Genomic DNA, 20,918 nt, shown 5'->3' on the forward strand with positions numbered 1-20,918 from the left:
AATACCTATATTAAGTTATGAAATGAATGGTAAGAAGGTACTGAGAACTGGTATGAGAAACCATCACTATGTGCTACCCCTGCTCTGTTATTAGTACACAGAGCTTTGGAGTATGACAGTAAAGCAGCACCCTTCCCCAATCTAGATAAGACCCATATATCTCATTTGCCACGATACTTTGGCAGAGAATTAAAACTTTTACAAATGTGCCTTTCGTACCCGGCTACATCAATAACTAAAGCTCTCCATTTTGAGGGATCAGGCAGATCAGTTGCAAACCAGGACCTAGCTACTGTTATGATCCGGGGAGTAACTGAGGTAACTGAAAATCTCCCAGACTGTATGGACTGTTACAATCCTGGGAGTAACTGAGGTAACTGAACGTCTCCCAGACTGTATGGTGGTGCTGCCTCTAACCTCACTCTATTGGCCCTCCCTGACAGGTGGTCGTGGACTGCAGGATGCTAGGCTTCGCCTGTAGCTGACACGGCTGAAAGGGCGAGTTAGGCCAGCCCAAGCTCCGGTGCAGCCAGGTGTTAGGTGACAAACCCACGACGACCGCCAAGGATAGGTCCAAGAGGACAATCTGACTAAACTAATAACCCAGAGTAAAGAGGATAATGCAGAAGTACAAGTCCCTGAAGTGACACAAGTATGGAAAATAATAAAGAAAATACTGCGACTCTGTCGCAACCAAAACAACAGTCAAGCGACCCTGTCGCAACCAAACACCAGGCGACCTCGTCACACACAGACAAGTTGTTTCTAGCACAACTTAAAGGTGAACAACCCCACATAAATAAACTGCAGGATTAATGCCCAACCTCCTCTTGGGCAACTGACATGCACCACAGTGCAACCTAACCGTAGCCTAAGACTACTCACGACACCGGGCATAAGATGGAAGGTAGTGGTTCCCAGATGCTTGAGAGTTAGCAGGCTCACGCAGGAAAGGTAGCAGCAGCACGTCCCAGGAAGAATCCTGCATAAGGCACAGGATGACTGGACCCAGACTGCAGCAGGACAAGATACTTCACAGAACAAGACAATCCAGACCAGGAAATTGCAAACCAGGAAACAAGAAGCTATCACCAGCTCCACATTGCTGGGGAGAATGCCTTAATGCTGTGTACACACGGGGGAGATATATTGCTCAGCCATATATGGCTGAGCAATATATGGCTGAGCAATATATTGCTCAGTTTCTACTTTACATCAGCGACCAGAGATGGTCGCTGATGAAAAAGAAACTGCCGGGGGGAGCCCGGCAGTGGTAATCAGCTGGTCGCAGGAGCATGTTCCTGCGACCAGCGATCACCACAGGGGCAAAAACGGGAGCGCGCACCCGGCGATATATCGCCGGTGCACACTCCCATTGCGGGCAATATGGTCGCTCAGCGACTATATTTCCCGCGATTTTGCACAAAATCGCCCCCGTGTGTACGCACCTTAAGAAGGACTCAGGTGATTAGCATACCTGTGACATATCCAGCCAACCTGCCAGCAGGAATAATGAGCTCGTTATCAATCTGCCTTGTGAATAAATCAAGTCTCTAGAAGATTTGAGCTGCAATGGCACAGACTGACCACTGGAGGCCACTAAAGAGTCAAATGCCAAACACAAACATAACAGAACACAAAACAGAACTGAACCATACTAATGGTTCCTAAAGCCCTGTACACACGGGGGAGATATATTGCTCAGCCATATATGGCTGAGCAATATATTGCTCAGTTTCTCCTGTTCATCAGCGACCAGAGATGGTCGCTGATGAAAAAGAAACTGCCGGGGAAGCCCGGCAGTGGAAATCAGCTGGTCGCAGGAGCATTTTCCTGCGACCAGCGATCACCACAGGGGCAAAAACGGGAGCGCGCACCCGGCGATATATCGCCGGTGCACACTCCCATTGCGGGCAATATGGTCGCTCAGCGACCATATTTCCAGCGATTTTGCACAAAATTGCCCCCGTGTGTACCACCTTAACAGCTACTAGAACTTTTGACATGGTGGTGAGGCATATAATGTATCGATAAAGCACCAACAAGTCTAAGCCAAACAAACAGACCCTAGAATTTAGTGAAGGCAGAGAAGGACTGTGGACATAATATCGTCCCAAATCTTGGACCAAAATGGAAAATACTATTAGGCAATCCCTCAGCAGGTGCTTTCAGCACCAGAATTCTCCAGCAGGTAGAGTAAGCTTAGTTCAAAGAAAGTGGAGTGTGGTACATCATATATATATATATATATATATATATATATATAATTTCTAAACAGTTTCTTATATGGTGCAGCATATTTCATTCCGCTTTACAATAGGAGACAGTGATACAACAAACTGGGTATTTACAGACAGTCAATAGGCATGAGTGCCCTGCTCACAAGCTTTCAATCTATAGGGAAATAGGCATTGATACACAAAGATAGATATTCTTCATTGCATAAAGTCCACCAGAATGCAAAAATTCCTGGTGAACTGTATGCTACCCAGCAGGTTGGCAAGGGGTTCAGGAGGTTGGAAAAATGTGAAAAAAAGAGAGAGGAGTGGTCTTTACAGAGGGGATGTGACTGGATAGGAACGGTATTATTATTATTTTATTTATAAGGCGCCACAAGTGTTTCGCAGCGCCGTACAAAGGAACAGTACAGGGAGACAAAACGTGGCATAACATTGAATAAATAACAAAAATAAAGTACAAATAAAGAGCGCCACAGTTCAATACACATTACAGCTTAAATATAAGTAGTGAGGACTCAATCAACATACTATAAGAGGCTTGAGTATATAACGGTATATGAAGGTTAAGTATATGAAGTATATGAAGTATAACGGTATATGAAGGTTAAGTGGTTGGTTCTGGAATTTGATATGCTTGCCTGAAGAGGAGAGTTTTCAGGGAATGTTTGTAGGTTTGGAGACTGAAAGAGAGTCTTATTGTGTATTGGAGAGCATTCCAGAGAAAGTCCTGCATTCAGGAATGGGAGCGAGGATTGCGTGTGGATGAGAGATGTAAATCTTGTGAGGAGTGAAGGGGTCGGGTTGAAAGATATTTTGAGATAAGAGAAAATATGTATATTGGTGTAGTTTGATTTGTGCCTTGTATTGGCCTTCCCCACTACAGTCCATCATGAATGCAGCTGCGATGGTAATCTTCCTAGCCAGACGTTCATCTTCTGCAAAGCTACTATGTCAGTCACTTCATTGGTTATCCGTATTGAGTATGGATAACCAATGAGGTGACTGACAAAGTAGCTTTGCAGATGATCGTCTGGCTAGGAAGATTAGCATCACAGCTGCATTCATGATGGACTGTATGGGTGAGAGTCTGTATTGGGAAAGGGCAATAAGTAGACTATTGCAATAATCGGTACTTGTGTATTATCACGGCGTCCACCTTTTCCATCGTAGGGCATTGTACAACCAAAACATCATGCGATGCGATTGGACCCGATTTTTAATCGCACAGGCACAGGATTCTGTGCCCGCATTCCTGACTGCTTCAGAGAGAGAAGATTGTCATTTGGATGAGCCCCCTAGAAAGATTATTCCAGAGAAGAATACACTCAGACAGACTTAAGGAATAAGGATCTTGTGGATGACTCCCGCCAGCAGGAGGACTAACACTTCAGGCTATAAATACAGTGGTTGGATACCACTGTCTACGGTACTCCTTTAATTTTTGGGAGTGTTATCTATCTTTCAGGTGGAGGGTTACTTCACAAAATTTTATATATATATATATATATATATATATATATATACTGCACTAGGAGGCGCCCTTCTCACTGTCTTTTTCAGATAAATTTCAAGGGTTCAATTGGAACTCGAACCATTTGGAGAAGGAGCAGCCGCCCTGGAATAAGGGAGAAGTGCGAACTATTATAGAAGAAGTTCTATAAAGATCATTTCTTTAAAAGTGTATATACACTATAAGGAACCATTAGGAGGACTTGACAGCGCTAGTACCACCACCAACTATATATATATATATATATATATATATATATATATATATATATATACACACATACATACATACATATATTCTATCATTATTAGTTAAAATATACAATATTTTCCTAGAAATTTTCCTACATGGATAAAATGGACAGAAGGCAGCTAGAGAGAATAGTACTCAGATGAAGCTGCAATGGCATGTACTGTACAAGCTGCCAAGTCGCATGAGTGTGCAACATACCTTATAGAGCTGTCTATTTTAGGGTCAGTAGAGAACAAACACACTTACTTATGTCATGGGACATATTGATATTCTCTTTCTCCATGTTATCTCGTTCTGTTGCCTCTGCTTCCTCTTGTTTAACCTCAGCAGGTTCTGTTACATGAACAAAAATTGTAAAAAATAATTTGATAAATTGTTGAAAATAACTTTAAAAAAGTACTTAATGATGTGGCAGTGGCCTTTTGGACGTCACACCTCGGCAGCATGGCTTCTCCAAGGGTTCCAGCACCAGAAGAAAGTCTTCCTGTGTGTCTTCATCCTTGAAGTCAAGAAAAGGTCAGCAAAGCAATGTACATAAGCCGACATGTTCCGGTAACAATCTTCCTTACCATAGACTGCACTGTAAAGACATGGAAGTCAAAAGTAGCCCCCAATGCTTTCTTTCAGTGCTGGAACCCACAGGAAGAAGTTAGGTCACATGTTATAGTATATGCTCTTTGTGTGAGGCATATTAATGATCCTATGGCATATGATGGAAGGATGAGGTATGGCTCAAAGTGGGGAATAATGCTATGCACTAAACAAGGTTAACAAATGCCTTGATGTGTGACAAGATAATTTAAGGAAAAATAAATGTTAGTGTTCCAAAGTTTTGTGTACAGATTGTCCGGAACAATGCAAGTTGACATTCCTCATAGGCAAGTCTGAAACATTGTTTCAGAAATTACAGTAGAATCAAAATATAAAGAGAGTTATATCAAAGCTTGGAGAGTAAAGTACTAAAAATCAGCTTGTGCCGTTATTTTACAGGGGATGGTATTACGCCTGGTGAAGAGAAAAAGTAGAGATAAAGTGAAAGGAGATAATGCACCAACCAATCAAAACCCAACTGTCATTTTTCAAAGACAACTGATTGGCTGGTGCATTCTCTCCTTCCACTTTATCTCTTCGCCAGGCTGAATACACCTGCCCCTTTTGTGTTTGAAAAATGACAGTTGGCAGCTGATTGTTTGGTACTTTCTCGCTTTGATGAATAGCCATGACGCTGCAAAAAATAAAATTGGTTTTACAAAAAAGAAATGGCAACAAAAAATCAGGAATTGGATTAAAATTTGGAGGAAAAAGTAATCACAATTATATTTTCCTTGGGTAGCACTGGGTGTAAATGCAGTTTTCCCAAAAAGCACATTTTAATGAAACTTATGTTGTTCCTGTTTGCACATACTGTAGGTCAGCTCTAATACAAATAAAAGTATGTTTTGAATTATACTTTTTATAAGGCTGGGCATTATTTTGTAAGTTAAAGTAAATTTAAATACTCATTTAGGCCACATAACATTTTACCTTTAAATGGAGGTGTGAATTCCCTACAAGGTATGATAGGTGATATAGGGCTTCTAGTGAAATGTAGAACCAAAAGTATGTGCTATGTTGATGCCATCTATACCAACCTATGTTACCACACATCCAACAGTTTAATAACAAAATTGATAATGCTAATTTAGGAACACCAACAGTAGAATTACATCTATCCCATTATTTCAAAACCTCTGAGAGCAACCATTTTGATCTGTTATAATAGTAACTATTTAGAGAAGATACTTGAACAAATCAGAATGTTTAATTAAAAAAATAATACTAATGTAAACAAAACCCTAATACAAAGTGTCATTGGGCCCCTCAGAATGTAAGTAAGTAAATAGATTAAAACATATATATACTTTTTCAGAAACTAGAAAAAAGAATGTACATGTGGTGCATTTCCTCAGTTGTATATTAATCATTTGTGTATGGCGGGCATTATTCATTTGCCTGTTTTGTCCATTCCAGAACATGCAGGCTTATGTGATCAGATGTTCATTTATACAAGATAGCCGGATATTCAAATCAACATCTTTATTAACAACATAGTTACAGGGAACAATGGTAATATAACAAACAACAAAAAGAGTAAGAATGAAGCAAAGATAAAGAAAAGTACGATCCATTTGTATACATAGCTGTAATCACATGGACAGGTACATCTGAAACCACTATACACTGTAGGCAGCACACACCTTCCTGTGCCTCAGATGTCAGCCATGTTGAAGACACTGCACCCTTGATCAATACAATGTGACATATGATATTTGATAGAGGATGCCTTACGACAATGGGAACTAGTTGTATTAAAGTTTTTACCAATCCATTTCACTTTATATATTCATTAAGCCAGTGGTTATTCTTTAGTTCTCCATCAGTATAATGGTCTTTCAGCAGTTCCTTCTTGGTTACTTTGATTTGGTGGAGTTTATTGTGTAGTACAACATTATGATAATCATTCGTTAGGCTTACCTCAGTAGTCACACTAATATCATCTATATACAGATGTAGCGCCGCTCATTCATCCTACCCATGGCGGTTCTAACGCCAGCCCGCCAAGGCATCGCAAAACATTTTAACAGCTTGGTGATTGCCGGATGAGTGCAATTCCAGTGATCATCCACCAGGTGTCACTTTTTGAAATCTTCACTGTGCATGCATGAAATGTGTGCTGCAGCGTGTGCATGAAGTGACTACAGTATTAAAAAGCTCTGTAGCGCAGGAACTACTTTGCTACTACTGTACTGTCCAGTAAGCTACAGTACTGTAGATAGACAGCTCTTATCAAGTATGTAGGCTAGTGGATAAGCATGCTGCTCTGCATGTTATACATTATAGTACAGTATGCCAAATTTTGATTATTAAAGGGAACTTATTTGGTACTTCTGTACTTTCACGGCGCCGCGTCAGAGTCCCCTTGCGGGGCTCGCTTCGCTCGCCCACGCTGCGGGCTCGGTGGCTCGCTACGCTCGCCACGCTAATTAAAATCAACTCCATGCCAACATGGATAGTGGAGGTATGAGCTATCCATGTTGGCATGGCGTTAACTTAGTTTATTTTACTTAGTTAGTGGCGAGCGTAACCCGGAAGTACGCGCGGCGCCGTGAAAGTAAAGAAGTACCACTTATTTTTTCCCCCACACACAAAACTCGTGCCTCCCTATTAACCTTTCCATGCATCTGCATGGGCACGGACGTTAATGCGTCTCATTGTTTTGGTCAAAAGGCGCTAGGATGCATCCGAGTGGAAAGTCTGGCCGCTCTTGTATAGTGTTGTGCCACTCCGCATGTTTTACAGTATGCCTGAGTTTGATTCATAAAGGGATCTTTTTTTTTTAAACACAGCTATAGTACAGTAGGTAAAAAAAAAAATAATCTTGCCTCCCTATAAAGATTTCCGTGCGTCTGCACAGGCAGCAACAGCTTTTATTGCATTGTACTGTAACAGTTACAGCTATAAGTGATATCTCTTTAAGTTTAATAGGGATAGTCAAAAGCTCCTCCCGAAGTTCCTGGATGCAAAAACACTGTCTTTAGCCTCTCTATACAGTATTTCCTATTTGCGGTACTCCAGTAGTAATGAGCTACAGTAGGTGGACAATTGGAGGGGACCCCAACTATGGATGCTTGCCGCTTCCCTTACTGATGTCATATAAACTACTACTATATGGTACCAGTCTCAAGTCTCTAGGACACATAGAACCGGAGATATCAGGGTGCAAAATAGACACATTTTTCTCAATTGACCTGTTCAGACACTCCGTCAAACATGATTTGCTACAGCGTCTTAGACACTCCCATTGTGGTTTCGTGTTGAAGGTATTGTATTCAGCCCACCCCTACCCCGGCATCCCTTCCCCCTTCCTCAAAGAACTTTTCACATAGAATGCAATGAAAGAGGTCGATTCAGTCAATCTTGCCGGGGGAAGGCACTATGCAAACACTGTGCATTACACGGCATGCTCTATGGATCTTGTGCATGGGCTCACACCAAAAGGCTTTTATGAAAACATTTTTTTTATGTTTGTCTAGTTTTATTAAATATAAGGTTTGTAAAAAATATAAGGTTATTAAAAAAAATAATTATAATAACAATAAAAAAACATTGTTCCTAGCACCTCCATAGAGTTTTTCCTATTTGAGTAATAAGTAGCACTTGCGTACTCAATAGCACTTTGTGTACTCAATAGCACGAACAGCTTTTTTTTGTACTCAGCTGTAACAGTTACAGCTATAAGTCATAGCCATATAAGTATAATGGGGATAGATAAAAGCTTCTCCCTAAGTTCTTGGATTCAAAAACACTGTCTTTCGCCTCTCTATACAGTATTTCCTATTTGCGGTACTCAGTAGTAATGAGCTACAGTAGGTGGACAATTGGAGGGGACCCTAACTACGGATGCTTGCCGCTTCCCTTACTGATGTCATATAAACTACTACTTAGTATACTCTGTTGGAGCCAAGACTCTCCTCTTTCATATTGTACCGGTCTCAAGTTTCTAGGACACATAGAACCGGAGATATCAGGGTGCAAAGTAGACACATTTTTCCCAATTGACCCGTTAATTAATCCAAATATTCTCTGTAAAGCGCTGTGGAATATGTGTGCTCTATACAAAAAACTATTAATAAATAAAATTAAAATTTATCCATATAGCACTAATATAGTCAGGTTCCCTTATCTGTATGCCAAATAGATTAAGTGCAATTTAGCTTTATTGCACTGTGCTCTGAATACGCGGTCAATGGCAAGTATTCAATGCCGGTGCGAGCGGCCGGCGAGGGGGTTAAACTGCGAGGATCACAGAAAACCAGTGATCCTCGCAGTTTAACCCCCGCGCCGGCCGCTCGCACTATGCAACGTTCCGGGGGAATCCTCGCAGTCACAGAACGGCGAGGACTCCCCTAAACTGCGAGAGCCGCGGCTAGTGCAGCAAACTCGCTGTAATTAGCCTCGGCTCTCGCAGCTTTTGGAGGCACATTCGCAAATTCCCCCTCGCTCAAAAAACGGAGCGAGGGGGAATTTGCGAATGAGGGGGGGGGGTCAGTTGAATACTGACAGGGTGAGCGGTGACTGCGAGCAAAAAGTCCTGCTCGCAGTCACCGCTCGCCCACGGCATTGAATATATGCCACTGTGTTAGGAGGGCTGATTTAATGAAAGCCTCTACTCCTTCTTATTGCCGACTCAGCAGATAAGGTTAGCGCTGGGACACTTAAATGGTTAAATAGTATTCATTGACAAAATTAATTATCAGAGTACACACACAACAATTATACTAGCACACAGCAGAAGTACAGTTGTTCAGTACAGTTGGAGCCAAAGCGATGTTCACGGGGATGAGACACACGAGCGTCTCATACTGTAGTATACTGTGTAAGCTCGCTCCGCTCGGTGAATGTCGATACCGTTCCATCGGTACAGTATATCAATCCGTCGCTAGATTGGTGGATGATAAACCACCCAGAGGTGGCGAATTGTATTGCATGGTGAGCATCCACTCCCCTTGCCGGATGGGAGCGCAAGAAGAAGAGAGGATCGCCAAAACCTCTGCGATGGTGCGCTGGCGGCAAGAATGAGAGGCGCTCCATCTGTATGTCTAGTGTCCGTGAGACTCCGAAACACTGCCATCAGCTGGCAGAGAGTAAAACTACATCTCTTTCTCACACATACACAAACTAAGAATGTAAGCAGACTAGCTTTTGAAGCTTTTGCTTCGAGCGGGCTTACTAGATGATCTTCTCAGTAGCCCTCATGGCAAAGCTGAGAATCTGCAAACATTAATTCATACTTTTTCCATGTGGGATATATACCAAAAGCTCCCCCATATAACTTAACTAATTTAATAAAAATAAACTTATACCTCAGTCTATGAGCTTTCCTGTCCTGGTCTCAAAAAACTAAAATGTTTACATGGTAAAACCTATAGAAACCACAGCACTCATTTTTGTAACAGTCATTTAGCATGTGTTAGGTTCACCCTGACCAAACTTTCAGACTGTCAAATCCAACATTGCAAACTGGGGCCATTAACAGAAGCAGGGAATTTTTGCAGACATAACTGGATGAGCAATTTAATTTTTAACAAAAGTAACAAACAAGGAAAGTGCGATTGATAACCATACATGCACATTGTAAATTTACACACACACACACACATACACAAATATTTTAATGCAATATGTATGAATGAGTTACATGGTGTTAAAGAGAAGAAGGGAATTCACTCCATAGTAGGCTGACCTGCCAACATATTAGGACAGTTTGAGATGACATACATCCTTAGAGAGTGAAATGCATTCACATGACTATGGCTACAGTACCTAAGACTATGGCTGTCTCCACTGTATGGGGTTGGTTGGAGCATTATTTACAATTGCCCCATACTGCTGTTGTATTACAATAAGATAAGAATATTCTTACTGTAATATGGGGGAAATGAAAATAAGCGCTGAAGCCGCTTGGACCATCTCAATAACTTCTGTGCATTATCTGACAGAGGCAGAATTAGGCTACTGTAACTGACCAACAAAACAGCAGCTCAAGTTCAATTGAATCTGCCACATAATGTGCATGAAAAATGAACATTTCTATATATCCATCTACACAATTCTTAGTTAATTGATAACAACCAATCAGCAGTTACCTTTGATGTTTCTTGCAGCACATAAATAACCTTAACAGTAAGGAGCACAGCATTTAATTTCTGTAGGACAAACTGTTATGCCGATAAAATACACGGCATTTTGAACTTGACTGCAATGAGTTCAAAACGCATGCGATGTGGTAAAACACTGTGCATTTTGAACTAGATGCGATCTAGTACAAAAAGTACGTGCAGCACATACTTTTTGTGCTGTGCGATGTGATGTTCGTGGGAGCGTGCAAATTGCACCATGTATGGGCACCTTTAGACATGATGTAGTACCGTAGCTGTAGCGATGTATCACGTATAAAATGTGTCATTCTTCACTGATTGGGTGCAGGGTGCTACAATGAACACTGAACAATATAGAAGTGAAAGTCTGACTGGCTGCAGTAATTTTTTTTTATAGTCAGGCAAGGGGCAAATCAGAGTCAGAATAAAACAGTAAAGCAAACAGAAAAACGAGAACGCAGAGAGAAAAAAAGAAGGCGGTTGGCAAAAATCCTTATCAGGAGCTAAAAAAATTACATATAAAGGATTCATTTACATTATTAGCCTTTACATATAAAAAGGGAAGGGATTTGTTGAGTGGCTAACCATGGACCCCATATTTTATTGAATGATTTGGAGGATTTGTTAATAATGCTAATAATATATTCCATGCGGTAAACATGGCAAGTACGGAATAATATAGTTTGCAATGATGGGGATTAGTTGCTTCCAATCTATAGCTAGTTGGCAAGTGGTAGCTGAGATCACATGACACATCATTTTATTTTGGTGCCTGGTTAGTATAGAAAGGTTTAATGGAACTAAAGTATATATTAAAAATTGACTGGCTGCAGTAGTTTTATTTGCACCATGTTTGTAACATAAACCAATCAATTAATGACACAGACATCTCATACAGATTCATACTTTATGTGGTGACACCAATGCTCGAAAGCTAAAACAAAAATATAATGCAATAATATGAAACTGGGAGCAGAATGAAGGTAATGTATTGGTATCAAAGTTACTGTATACAGATTTAACAATTCATTAATATAAAAACATTATGTACAACTAAGAATGCACAAAAACACAAATCAATCAAAATATTAAATGGTGTAAAAACAAATGAATACTTCAAATTCAGCAATATAAGTATCCCCACCGCACTCAGGTAAATTATAATTAAATCATTTCAATCGTTATTTATTCTACAAGTGCATTAATAAATCAAAGCTACAGCCAAAATACATTATGTCAGGCTTATTCACATGTAATACACACAATTAATGAGTTGCATAATCAATTTGGAGGCAGCCAGTTTGTGTATTGTTATTGAGAATGTAACTTATGAAATCACTATCAACTGAGGAATGAGGCACTTTGTTAATAACCAAACAAACTATTTATTCTTCTGTTGTTCCTCTGATCAGTATATCAAAATGTACACCAAAGTCTGATGTTTCCACCCATTTATCACCATAAAGTAAGTGATGAAAAAATAAGGGCAGTCGTTAACGACATTGGGGTGTATTCAATGCTGGGGGCGAGCTGTGACAGCAAGCAGGGCTGCCTGCTCACTGTCACAGCTCGCAGGGCTGCCTGCTCACTGTCTCAGCTCGCAGGGTCACCCCCTCATACACTGATTCCCCCCTCGCTTCGTTTTTGGAGCGAGGGGGAAACGGCGTATGTGGCCGCTGAAACAGCGAGACTCGTGGCTAAATGCGGCGGGCTCGCTGCATTAGCCGTGAGCCTCGCTGTTTGGGGGAATACTCGCTGAGATTTCCCTGCGGCATTGAAAAGGGTGAGCGGCCTGCACGGGGGTTAAACAAAGAGGATCGCTTGTTTTCTGCGATCCCCACCGTTTAACCCCCTCACCGGCTGCATTGAATACACCCCTTTGAGTGTACACATGAGACTTTTTTTAAAAGATATCGCTGAGAAAGGCCCTTCTGACCCATAGTTTTAAATGCTCTTTTATTGCATAAGGGGCTTTAAGCATGCATAATTACTACTATAGGGGTATTCAATCTCTTTTTACGAATATCGGAACATTTCCAACAGTTGGAAATATCGTCCAATTCAACCAAAGCTATTCGATCTTCAACTGTCGGAAATGTTCTGACAGTCATGAAAACATGTACAGTTTGTCGAAAACGCACAGATTCGACAGTCTATCGGCCGTTTTGGACAATGCAGATTTTAAAAAGTTGAATATGCAAGGGGGAAAGACGGTTAAAAACAGACGGGATTGAATAGGTGTGTATCGGTATTTCCGACTATCAGAAATATTGTCACACATTAAATACCCCCCATAGCCCCCATGTTGTATGTGATAAATAAAATAAGTTTATAAAAAAAAAAAAAAAAACGATGCCTATACATTAACTAGTTTACCATCTATATTTCTGTGATTGCAGATAATATATTTTTTTAAATAGCCCGGTGGATACTAAAATAAGGATAATCCTGGAAGAACTTTGGCACGGTTTAGTAGCAAAGATTTTCTAAGTTATATTAGGACTACAATGTTGTCATACAATATTTCAACCTTACACAATATCAGGTATTTGAACATATTAATAGAGTCATTTATTAGTTGAAACTGATACATTTATAATAATATCTATAAACTGTTTATTTATTTTTTTACATTGGGCGGTATTCATTGCGGTCGGTGAGGGGGTGTGTACGGCGAAGGTGGCTTTTCCTCAACGAAAACAATATTCCCCCATCCAGATTAAAGACCTTATTATGATTTGACTCGCAAGATCGCTGTGCCAATCCCCCCCCCACACACACACACACACACACACACACACACACCCGTGCACGCCTGCGAATGGATGACAATCATCTATTCGCAGGCTGTGAGAAATCATTCAATGGTCGGATGACACCTACATGGTGACTTTAAACTGCGGACGCCCTGTGCGAGGACAGGGAGGGCAGCTGACATCCGGTGATGTCAGCTGGCCGCCCCTCTGCACCTGCATCATAGCATCATTAGCATGAGAACGCTTGGAATTCCCATATGCTAATGGGGCTGCCCGGCACCCTCGCCCTTCTTCGCCCCCTGCCTGCTGAGAAGGGTACGTGCACCCGGCGAAAAGAATGTTCGCTGTGGGTTCATGCACCCTGCGTCTGCACATGTGCAGAAATGCGTCTGTGCATTCGCAGACGCACCCCCGAATCAATTAGAATAAGGTCCTAAAAACGGATGGGATTGTCAAATCAGGGATATTTAACATGTCTCACTTCCCAATCCACTAACCAGATTATCGATGGATCTGGTTGGTGGATTCGCTGTAACTGCTAATCGTGGAACTGGGAAATAGATGTACTGTATGGGGGGGATTCGGGAAATCGGGAATTAGGTTACTCAGATGTACAATGCTGTGTTTTATGGTCGTATTGTTGACTGATGCTGTGTCTTCAGATGCAGCAAGCAGATCAGATAAACTGTCACTTGGCATCTTTTTTACACAATACCCCTCAGCCAGCATTTAAATATATTAGCTCAGCCAGTGCATACAAAGACAGCGGGGGAGACATTTAAGTCCAATACTTGTGCATATCACTGGAAATTGACAAGAACTAAAAACAAATGAAGCCAAAACATATTTTAGCTGTAGCTCAATTTATAAATGAATGCAACAACCAAATTATCATACTAATACAGATATATCTTGTATATACACACATACATGAAAATAATGCAGATTATTTAACTTTTTTTATATATAAATATACCCAACACAGAAAAAAGGTTCATAAAATAGGACAAGTTACATTATGGACAAAAACAAATGTAACAGAAAATTAAGAAAAAGCGAATGGCGCTAAAAATGAACAATCAGACTGGATCTTTATGAGATTAAATCTAAAGCCATTTGCATTAAATTAACAATTGTGTTCTTTAAACTAGCCATCCAGCTTTTATCATAAAGCTCTTCTGCTTAGCGTGGACTACCTGATGTTTTTCGAGAGTGTCTTTACGATAGAACCTTTTCCCACAGAGGTTGCACTCAAATGGTCTCTCTCCGGTGTGGGCGCGCTGGTGTCGCAGCAGGTCATAGTTGTGGCTAAATGTTTTGTGACAGTCAACACAAATAAAAGGCCTCTCACCTGTGTGGGTTTTCTTATGCTTATACAGACTGGATCGATTTCGGAAACTTTTGGGACAAATTTCACATGCATATGGCCTCTCTCCTGTGTGGGTTGTCCTATGCTTATAAAGACTGCTTTGGTCTTGGAAATCGTCACAAGGATATGGAATTTCATTGTCGTGAGTCTTCTGGTGCAACACGAGGTAAGGTAGTCCCGGGAAGCACTGGCCACATTCCAAACATTTATATAGGGCTCCCTTATGGATTTTCCTGTGTCTGCTAACACTTGATTTGCAGAGAAAACTTTTATCACATTCAGAGCATGTGTATAATCTTCGCTTTGATAACTTACCCCGTACAGAATTTTTTATTTGCTCTTCCAGAAAGTCACTTTGCTGTGCATTTGCATCCTGAAAGTGTATGTCTGCAGGATTGAAAAAATAAGAAACAGAAATATGGAAACACATGTGAGTAACAGCTGTGCCATATACAAGAATGGGATTTGTCATCTGTAATCAATTCTAAAAAATAATAATAAAAAAAAAAGAAAAAAGAAATAACTGCTGCTGTTTGGGTCTGTTGTTGAGAAAGACATGGTTATATAGCGTGTTTCCCTACAGTTAGCTCCAAGCAATGTAATTAGGAGGACATATCAGGAGCAGTACAGAAAAATACTTTTCCCAACTTTTAAAAGCAGATTAAAATGGCCAAAATGACTAAATAATCTACAATTTGTATTGACAAAACCATAAAAATCACAATTTCAGATACAGTAACAGGAAACATACCTACACACTGTAACAAAAGGCTGCACACATTTATGATTATTACAGAGATTTTAACACTACAATACACAAACAAAATGTTGCACAAAGTTTTTGTTGCCCACGGCAACCATTGCTTTCATTTTATAAATTGAAGAACAATGACAGAATAGAATCCATCATTTCCACTTGCACTCCTTATCTTCCACTGTATATGTGTGTATCTGGCTCATGGACTCATAAGAGTGGTCATGCTTTCTACTTTTGTTTTTCTCAGTGTTAGAATTTTTTTTTGTAATTTCTATAGGAAAGTCTACCCCTTTTGCACTCAATTTTTAACCTGGGTACACACTACACAATTTGTTGTCTGCTACCGCAACAGATCACTAGACTATGGTCTAGTGCAGCGGTTCCAAACCTAGGGTATGCTGCAGACAGTTTGGGGGTACTTGAAAATAATATTACGGTTCTGTCTGCAGCATCACCAGCATCTTCTTGTGCTTTTGCCCGACCAGCATTCCACTGGGAGCTACCCGCACAGACATTAGACATCATTGTTCATCTGCCCCACACTGACATAGGCAAAGAAAGCAGCGCAATTAATCCTACAGGCATTAGTGGGAACCCTGGAGACAGTACACAGCCAGACACAGAGGGACTTGAGTCCTGACCGCACACTACTCCTCCGCTACTCCTTAAAATAAGAAGGTCACTGCACAGTGGCATCTGCAGTGGGAGCTCTGGTGTTGTCACAGAGAGCTGGTGGTTTGTTGGGTAAGGGTACATGAACTGGCTGACTGACTAATATAACAGTGATATTACTGGGATGCCAGGGTAATGTCACACTGCAAGCACTGGCTGACTGACTAATATAACAGTGACATTACTGGGGTGACAGTGTAATGTCACACACAACATAGAAAACCTGGTAATTGAACCATCATCCTGAACTGATGTACTAATATGAACAGTGCAGACAGCGGTACTCTTGGAGTGTGGGTGGGTTCATGTGACGTCACGTGGACATCAGGATATTTTGATGGTGCCCCTTTAGACCCACTGGACCCTAGGTGGCTGCCTAGGTTACTATGTGGAATATCCACCTGAGATTTACGAACAAGTTCTGCTGCATTTGTAAAGGTTTATTTTAATGTGACAAAACTCCAGTCACATCACAGCTGTGATAAATGTCCAGTTACATAAGCGCACAATTCCTGTCATGGAGTATGCTCAGCCATCAGTGTTCTTGCTGACAGCAAGGGATCAAGAAAGTCATTTATCAGTATACCTCAGTTAATGATTTTGTAAATTTACAGTATGCTTTTTATTATATGTATATACTCTGAAACAATTATTTTGATTACCTGTTATAATTACACATCTTTACAATATAAATATGGTAGGTTTCCATTATACTAAGGAAGCTGAAAGAATAATAAACATGTTCTTACCTGTACTGTAATGGTCTGTTAATTCATCTTCTTCATAAGGGCAATCATCTTCCTCTTCTTCCTTCACCATGACAGGGGCTGCAACATCAGCAGAGTACATCCATGAAATTGTAAGACAACCCAGATGAAGTACAGATGTGCCCTCATGTATCTAGCCTCTGTATGCCATGCAGTAAAATATACCTGGCGTGAGTAATGATGGGAAGTCCCGTGCAACTGTAAACGTCGGGCATCTTTTAACGCTGAAAATGCATTATAATCGCTATGTGATGCACAAGGAGACTGTGCGGATTTTATTTTTGACATTTGTATATTGTATGTGGCCGAGTCTGTATATAGAGCAGAATAGAACGAATATTGGAAAAAGGCATTTAGCATGCAAATTCAGAGACTCAGTTGCACACAGATATCTAACAAGGATTTTTGACAAATGGTCTGTTTAGCGCGACTGCAGCAAAGATAGTTATTTAGGGCCTTATTCTAGTTCACTCTTTCTGACAAAATCCTTCTTAGATGGACAAAACCATGTGCACTGCAAGTGGGGCAGATGTAACTTGTGCAGAGAATTAGATTTGGGTGGGGTTTTACTTCAAAGTGAGATATATATTGCAGTGTAAAAATAAAGCAGCCAGTATTTACCCTGCACAGTAACAAAATAACTCACCCAAATCTAATTCTCTCTGCACATTTTACATCTCCCCCCCCCCCCACAGTGCATATGGTTTTGTCCATCTAAGAAGGATTTTGACAGAAAGAGTGAACTAGAATAAGTTTCATAGGGCAGTATTCAATGAGAAAAATTTGCCGTGTTTTATGGCGAGTTTGTGCTTTTCTCGCGTTGGACTGAGACTTTTGCTCTCAAAAAGCGAGCAACCCTATTCAATGTGCCCTTTCTAAGTGATTTTCTCCGTGTTTCTCTGTGTAGCAATTCTCCATCTTTTCATGGAGAAGTGGAATGTGAACTATTAAAATAAAAGTCTTTTTGTTTTAATTTTGGTGTCAAAAAATCAGGAATTTTATTCTGAGAAGGGGCATGCTATTTTTATTCATGTGCTTATAGCACATGGATATATATTTTAATTTTAAAAATATATTTTTTTTTTTACACAGAGCAGCCAGCAGGGGGCCGGGAGCCAAGCCGCTCATTAGATATTCATATATTCACTGCACCCGATCATTACATATGCATGATCGGGAGCAGTGACTATACCCGGTCCCCTGCTGGCTCTGGGGGGGACAGCTTGTGCTGCCTGGGTCCCGGGGAGCCCACCTCCCCCCCACATACGTTCTGGGGCAGGCAGGGAGACTTCAATCTCCCTGCCTGCCACCGTCCCACGGCTCCCTGCCGCGGACGCACGTCCACTGCAGGGGTTAAGATTCAACGCGAGGGGCAACTCGCCCCTCCGACATTAAATACGGAGAGAGCGAGTGGCAGCCAGCCCTCCGGAACACAGCGAGTGTGCAGCGAATCCTAAACAGGATTCGCTGCACACTGCGAAATTTCACATTGAATACTGCCCATAGTAGGTGAGGCTGAATAAAGACTTGTGTCCATCTAGTTCAACCTATGTTTATAGTGGCTTATCCCTTGTTGAATAGTATGTTCTGATATTTTAAAGACAGATTATGTTACTTATTCGTACCCATGGATGTTTTTAACCAATAAATGTTTATCCAATCTTATTTTAAACATATTTATAGTATCTGCCGACACCACTTCTCCAGGAAGAGGAGTTCCAAAGTTTGACTGCTCTGACTGTAAAGAAATTTTTTCTTCTAGATGAACAAAATCTTTTTTCTTCTAATCTAAACTCGTGCCCTCGTGTCCTAGATTCCTTTCTAGCAGAAAAGAGGGTGTTTGACAGTTCCTTATATTGGCCCCTAATATATTTATACATGTTGAACATGTCCCCCCCTTAAATGTCTCTTCTCTAGTGTAAATAGTTCCAAATTGCTTAATCTTTCCTCGTAGCTTAAATTCTCCATTCCCCTAATAAGCTTTGTTGCTCTTCTTTGGATTTTTTCTAATTCTATGATGTCCTTTTTATAGTGTGGGGCCCAGAATTGTACTCTGTATTTGAGGTGCGGTCTAACCAATGCCTTGTACAGTGGCATAATTACTTTTGAGTCCCTAGTTTCCATGCCCCTTTTAATACATGCTAGAATTTTGTAGGCCTTTTTGTTGCTATATTACATTGAACTCTACACCCCAGTTTGTTGTCTATTTGGACTCCTAGATCCTTTTCGAGTACTAAATTACCCAATTCATCCCCGCTTAGGTTATAACTAGCACACTGGTTATATCTCCCAAGGTTTATGACCTTGCATTTGTCCTAGTTGAACCTAATCTTCCACTTTTTTGCCCACTCATCTAGATTGTCAAGATCATTCTGATGATTTAGTAACTCTGCCCAGTTTTGTATAGTCAGCAAAAATGGATACATTGCTGAGTAACCGTATCCCAATATCGTTAATAAAAATGTTAAATAAAATGGGCCCTAGAACCGAATCCTGAGGCACTCCACTTAGTACTGGTATCATATTTGATACGGCACTGTTCACGACCACTCTTTGTTCTCTATTACACAGCCAGTTCCCTACCCATCTACAGATATTTGCCCCTAATCCCAGGTCCTACATTTTATTTATGAACCTTTTGTGTGGTACTGTGTCGAAGGCTTTAGCAAAATCTAGGAAAATCACATCTATAGCGTTTCCATTATCAAGGTTTTTGCTAACCTCTTCATAGAAACCAAGTAGATTAGTTTGGCATGAACGATTTTTCACGAACCCATCCTGGTTATTACTGAATAACTATGAAGGTCTAAATATTCCTGGATACCATCTCTTAAAAATCTTTCAAATAGTTTACCAACTATTGATGTTAAACTAACAGGTCTGTAATTAGCAGAATACTCCTTTTTTCTTTTTTTTGAATAATGGCACTAGCTCTGCTATTCTCCAGTCTTTTGGTACCTTTCCTGATGATAGTGAATTATCAAAGGTATAATGTAGAGGGGAAGTTAATTCCATTAGTACCCTAGGATGAATCCCATCTGGCCCAGGTGATTTATTGGTTTTGATTTTGTTGAGCCTCAATATTATTTCCTCGGTAGAGAAATCAATATTGGTCCGGCTTGTGCATCCCATTTGTGGTATGTGTGCATTCCACAGTCTGCTCTCCCTTAGTAAACACTGATGAGAAGAACTAATTTAACAGTTCTGCTTTTCCCATATCCTCCATATCGGTTAGTGGGCCTATGTTGTCCTTTATTATACGTTTACTATTTATGTATTTGAAAAACTTCTTGGGGTTAGTTTTGCTTTTAGTGGCTATGCGCTCTTCATAATCCCTTTTAGCTACTTTGATTGCCCCTTTGCAAATTTTGTTAGATTTTTTGTATTTGGTGAACGCCTCCTCATTTAAGTTATTTTTATAGAATTTAAATGCTCTTGTTTTATTGTTGATTGCTGACCTAACTTTTTTGTTCAACCATGGTGGCTTTTTTTAATTGAATTTACCCTTAGTTACTTTAGGAATGTATTTAATAGTTAATGATTCGAGTTTATTATTTAGCATTTTTTCCCCTCAAAAACCATTTCCCACACAATTCTTTTTAGGGCTTCTATGAATAATTTGAATTACCTTTTCTGAAGTTTAGTATTTTTGCAGATCCTTTATAATATAATTTACTGAAGTTGATTTCCAGTAAAACCATATTGTGGTCACTGTTCCCTAGATGTTCAATTACTTTTGTGTTTGACACTAGATCTATGTAATTTGTTAAATCCAATAATGCCTTATTACGAGTTGGAGCTTTTACTGTTTGTGTGATAAACTGGTCTTTAAGTAAGCTTAGGAACCCACTGCTTCTTGCTGTTTTACAGGTTTCATTTTTCCAATCAATATCAGGT

The 20,918-nt window shown here is 40.3% G+C and overlaps 1 protein-coding gene across 4 annotated transcripts in view; it reads right to left on the reverse strand.

Moving 5' to 3' along the window:
* LOC146042675 (uncharacterized) overlaps nucleotides 1-20,918 on the reverse strand; it is a 77,094-nt gene that overhangs the window by 17,413 nt on the left and 38,763 nt on the right. For 3 of the 4 annotated variants that reach the window (XM_083162796.1, XM_083162794.1, XM_083162795.1), the window contains exons 9-11: nucleotides 17,004-17,081; nucleotides 15,141-15,212; nucleotides 4,249-4,335 (exon numbers count right to left, since the gene is read on the reverse strand). In XM_083162796.1, coding sequence (XP_083018922.1) covers nucleotides 4,249-4,335; nucleotides 15,141-15,212; nucleotides 17,004-17,081 — 237 coding nt within the window. The remainder of the gene's footprint in view (nucleotides 1-4,248; nucleotides 4,336-15,140; nucleotides 15,213-17,003; nucleotides 17,082-20,918) is intronic. The other variant, XM_083162797.1, reaches the window with a different exon arrangement.

The sequence above is a fragment of the Crinia signifera genome, chromosome 19, assembly GCF_055691185.1.
Source record: "Crinia signifera chromosome 19, ASM5569118v1, whole genome shotgun sequence".
Classification (NCBI taxonomy): Eukaryota; Metazoa; Chordata; class Amphibia; order Anura; family Myobatrachidae; genus Crinia; species Crinia signifera.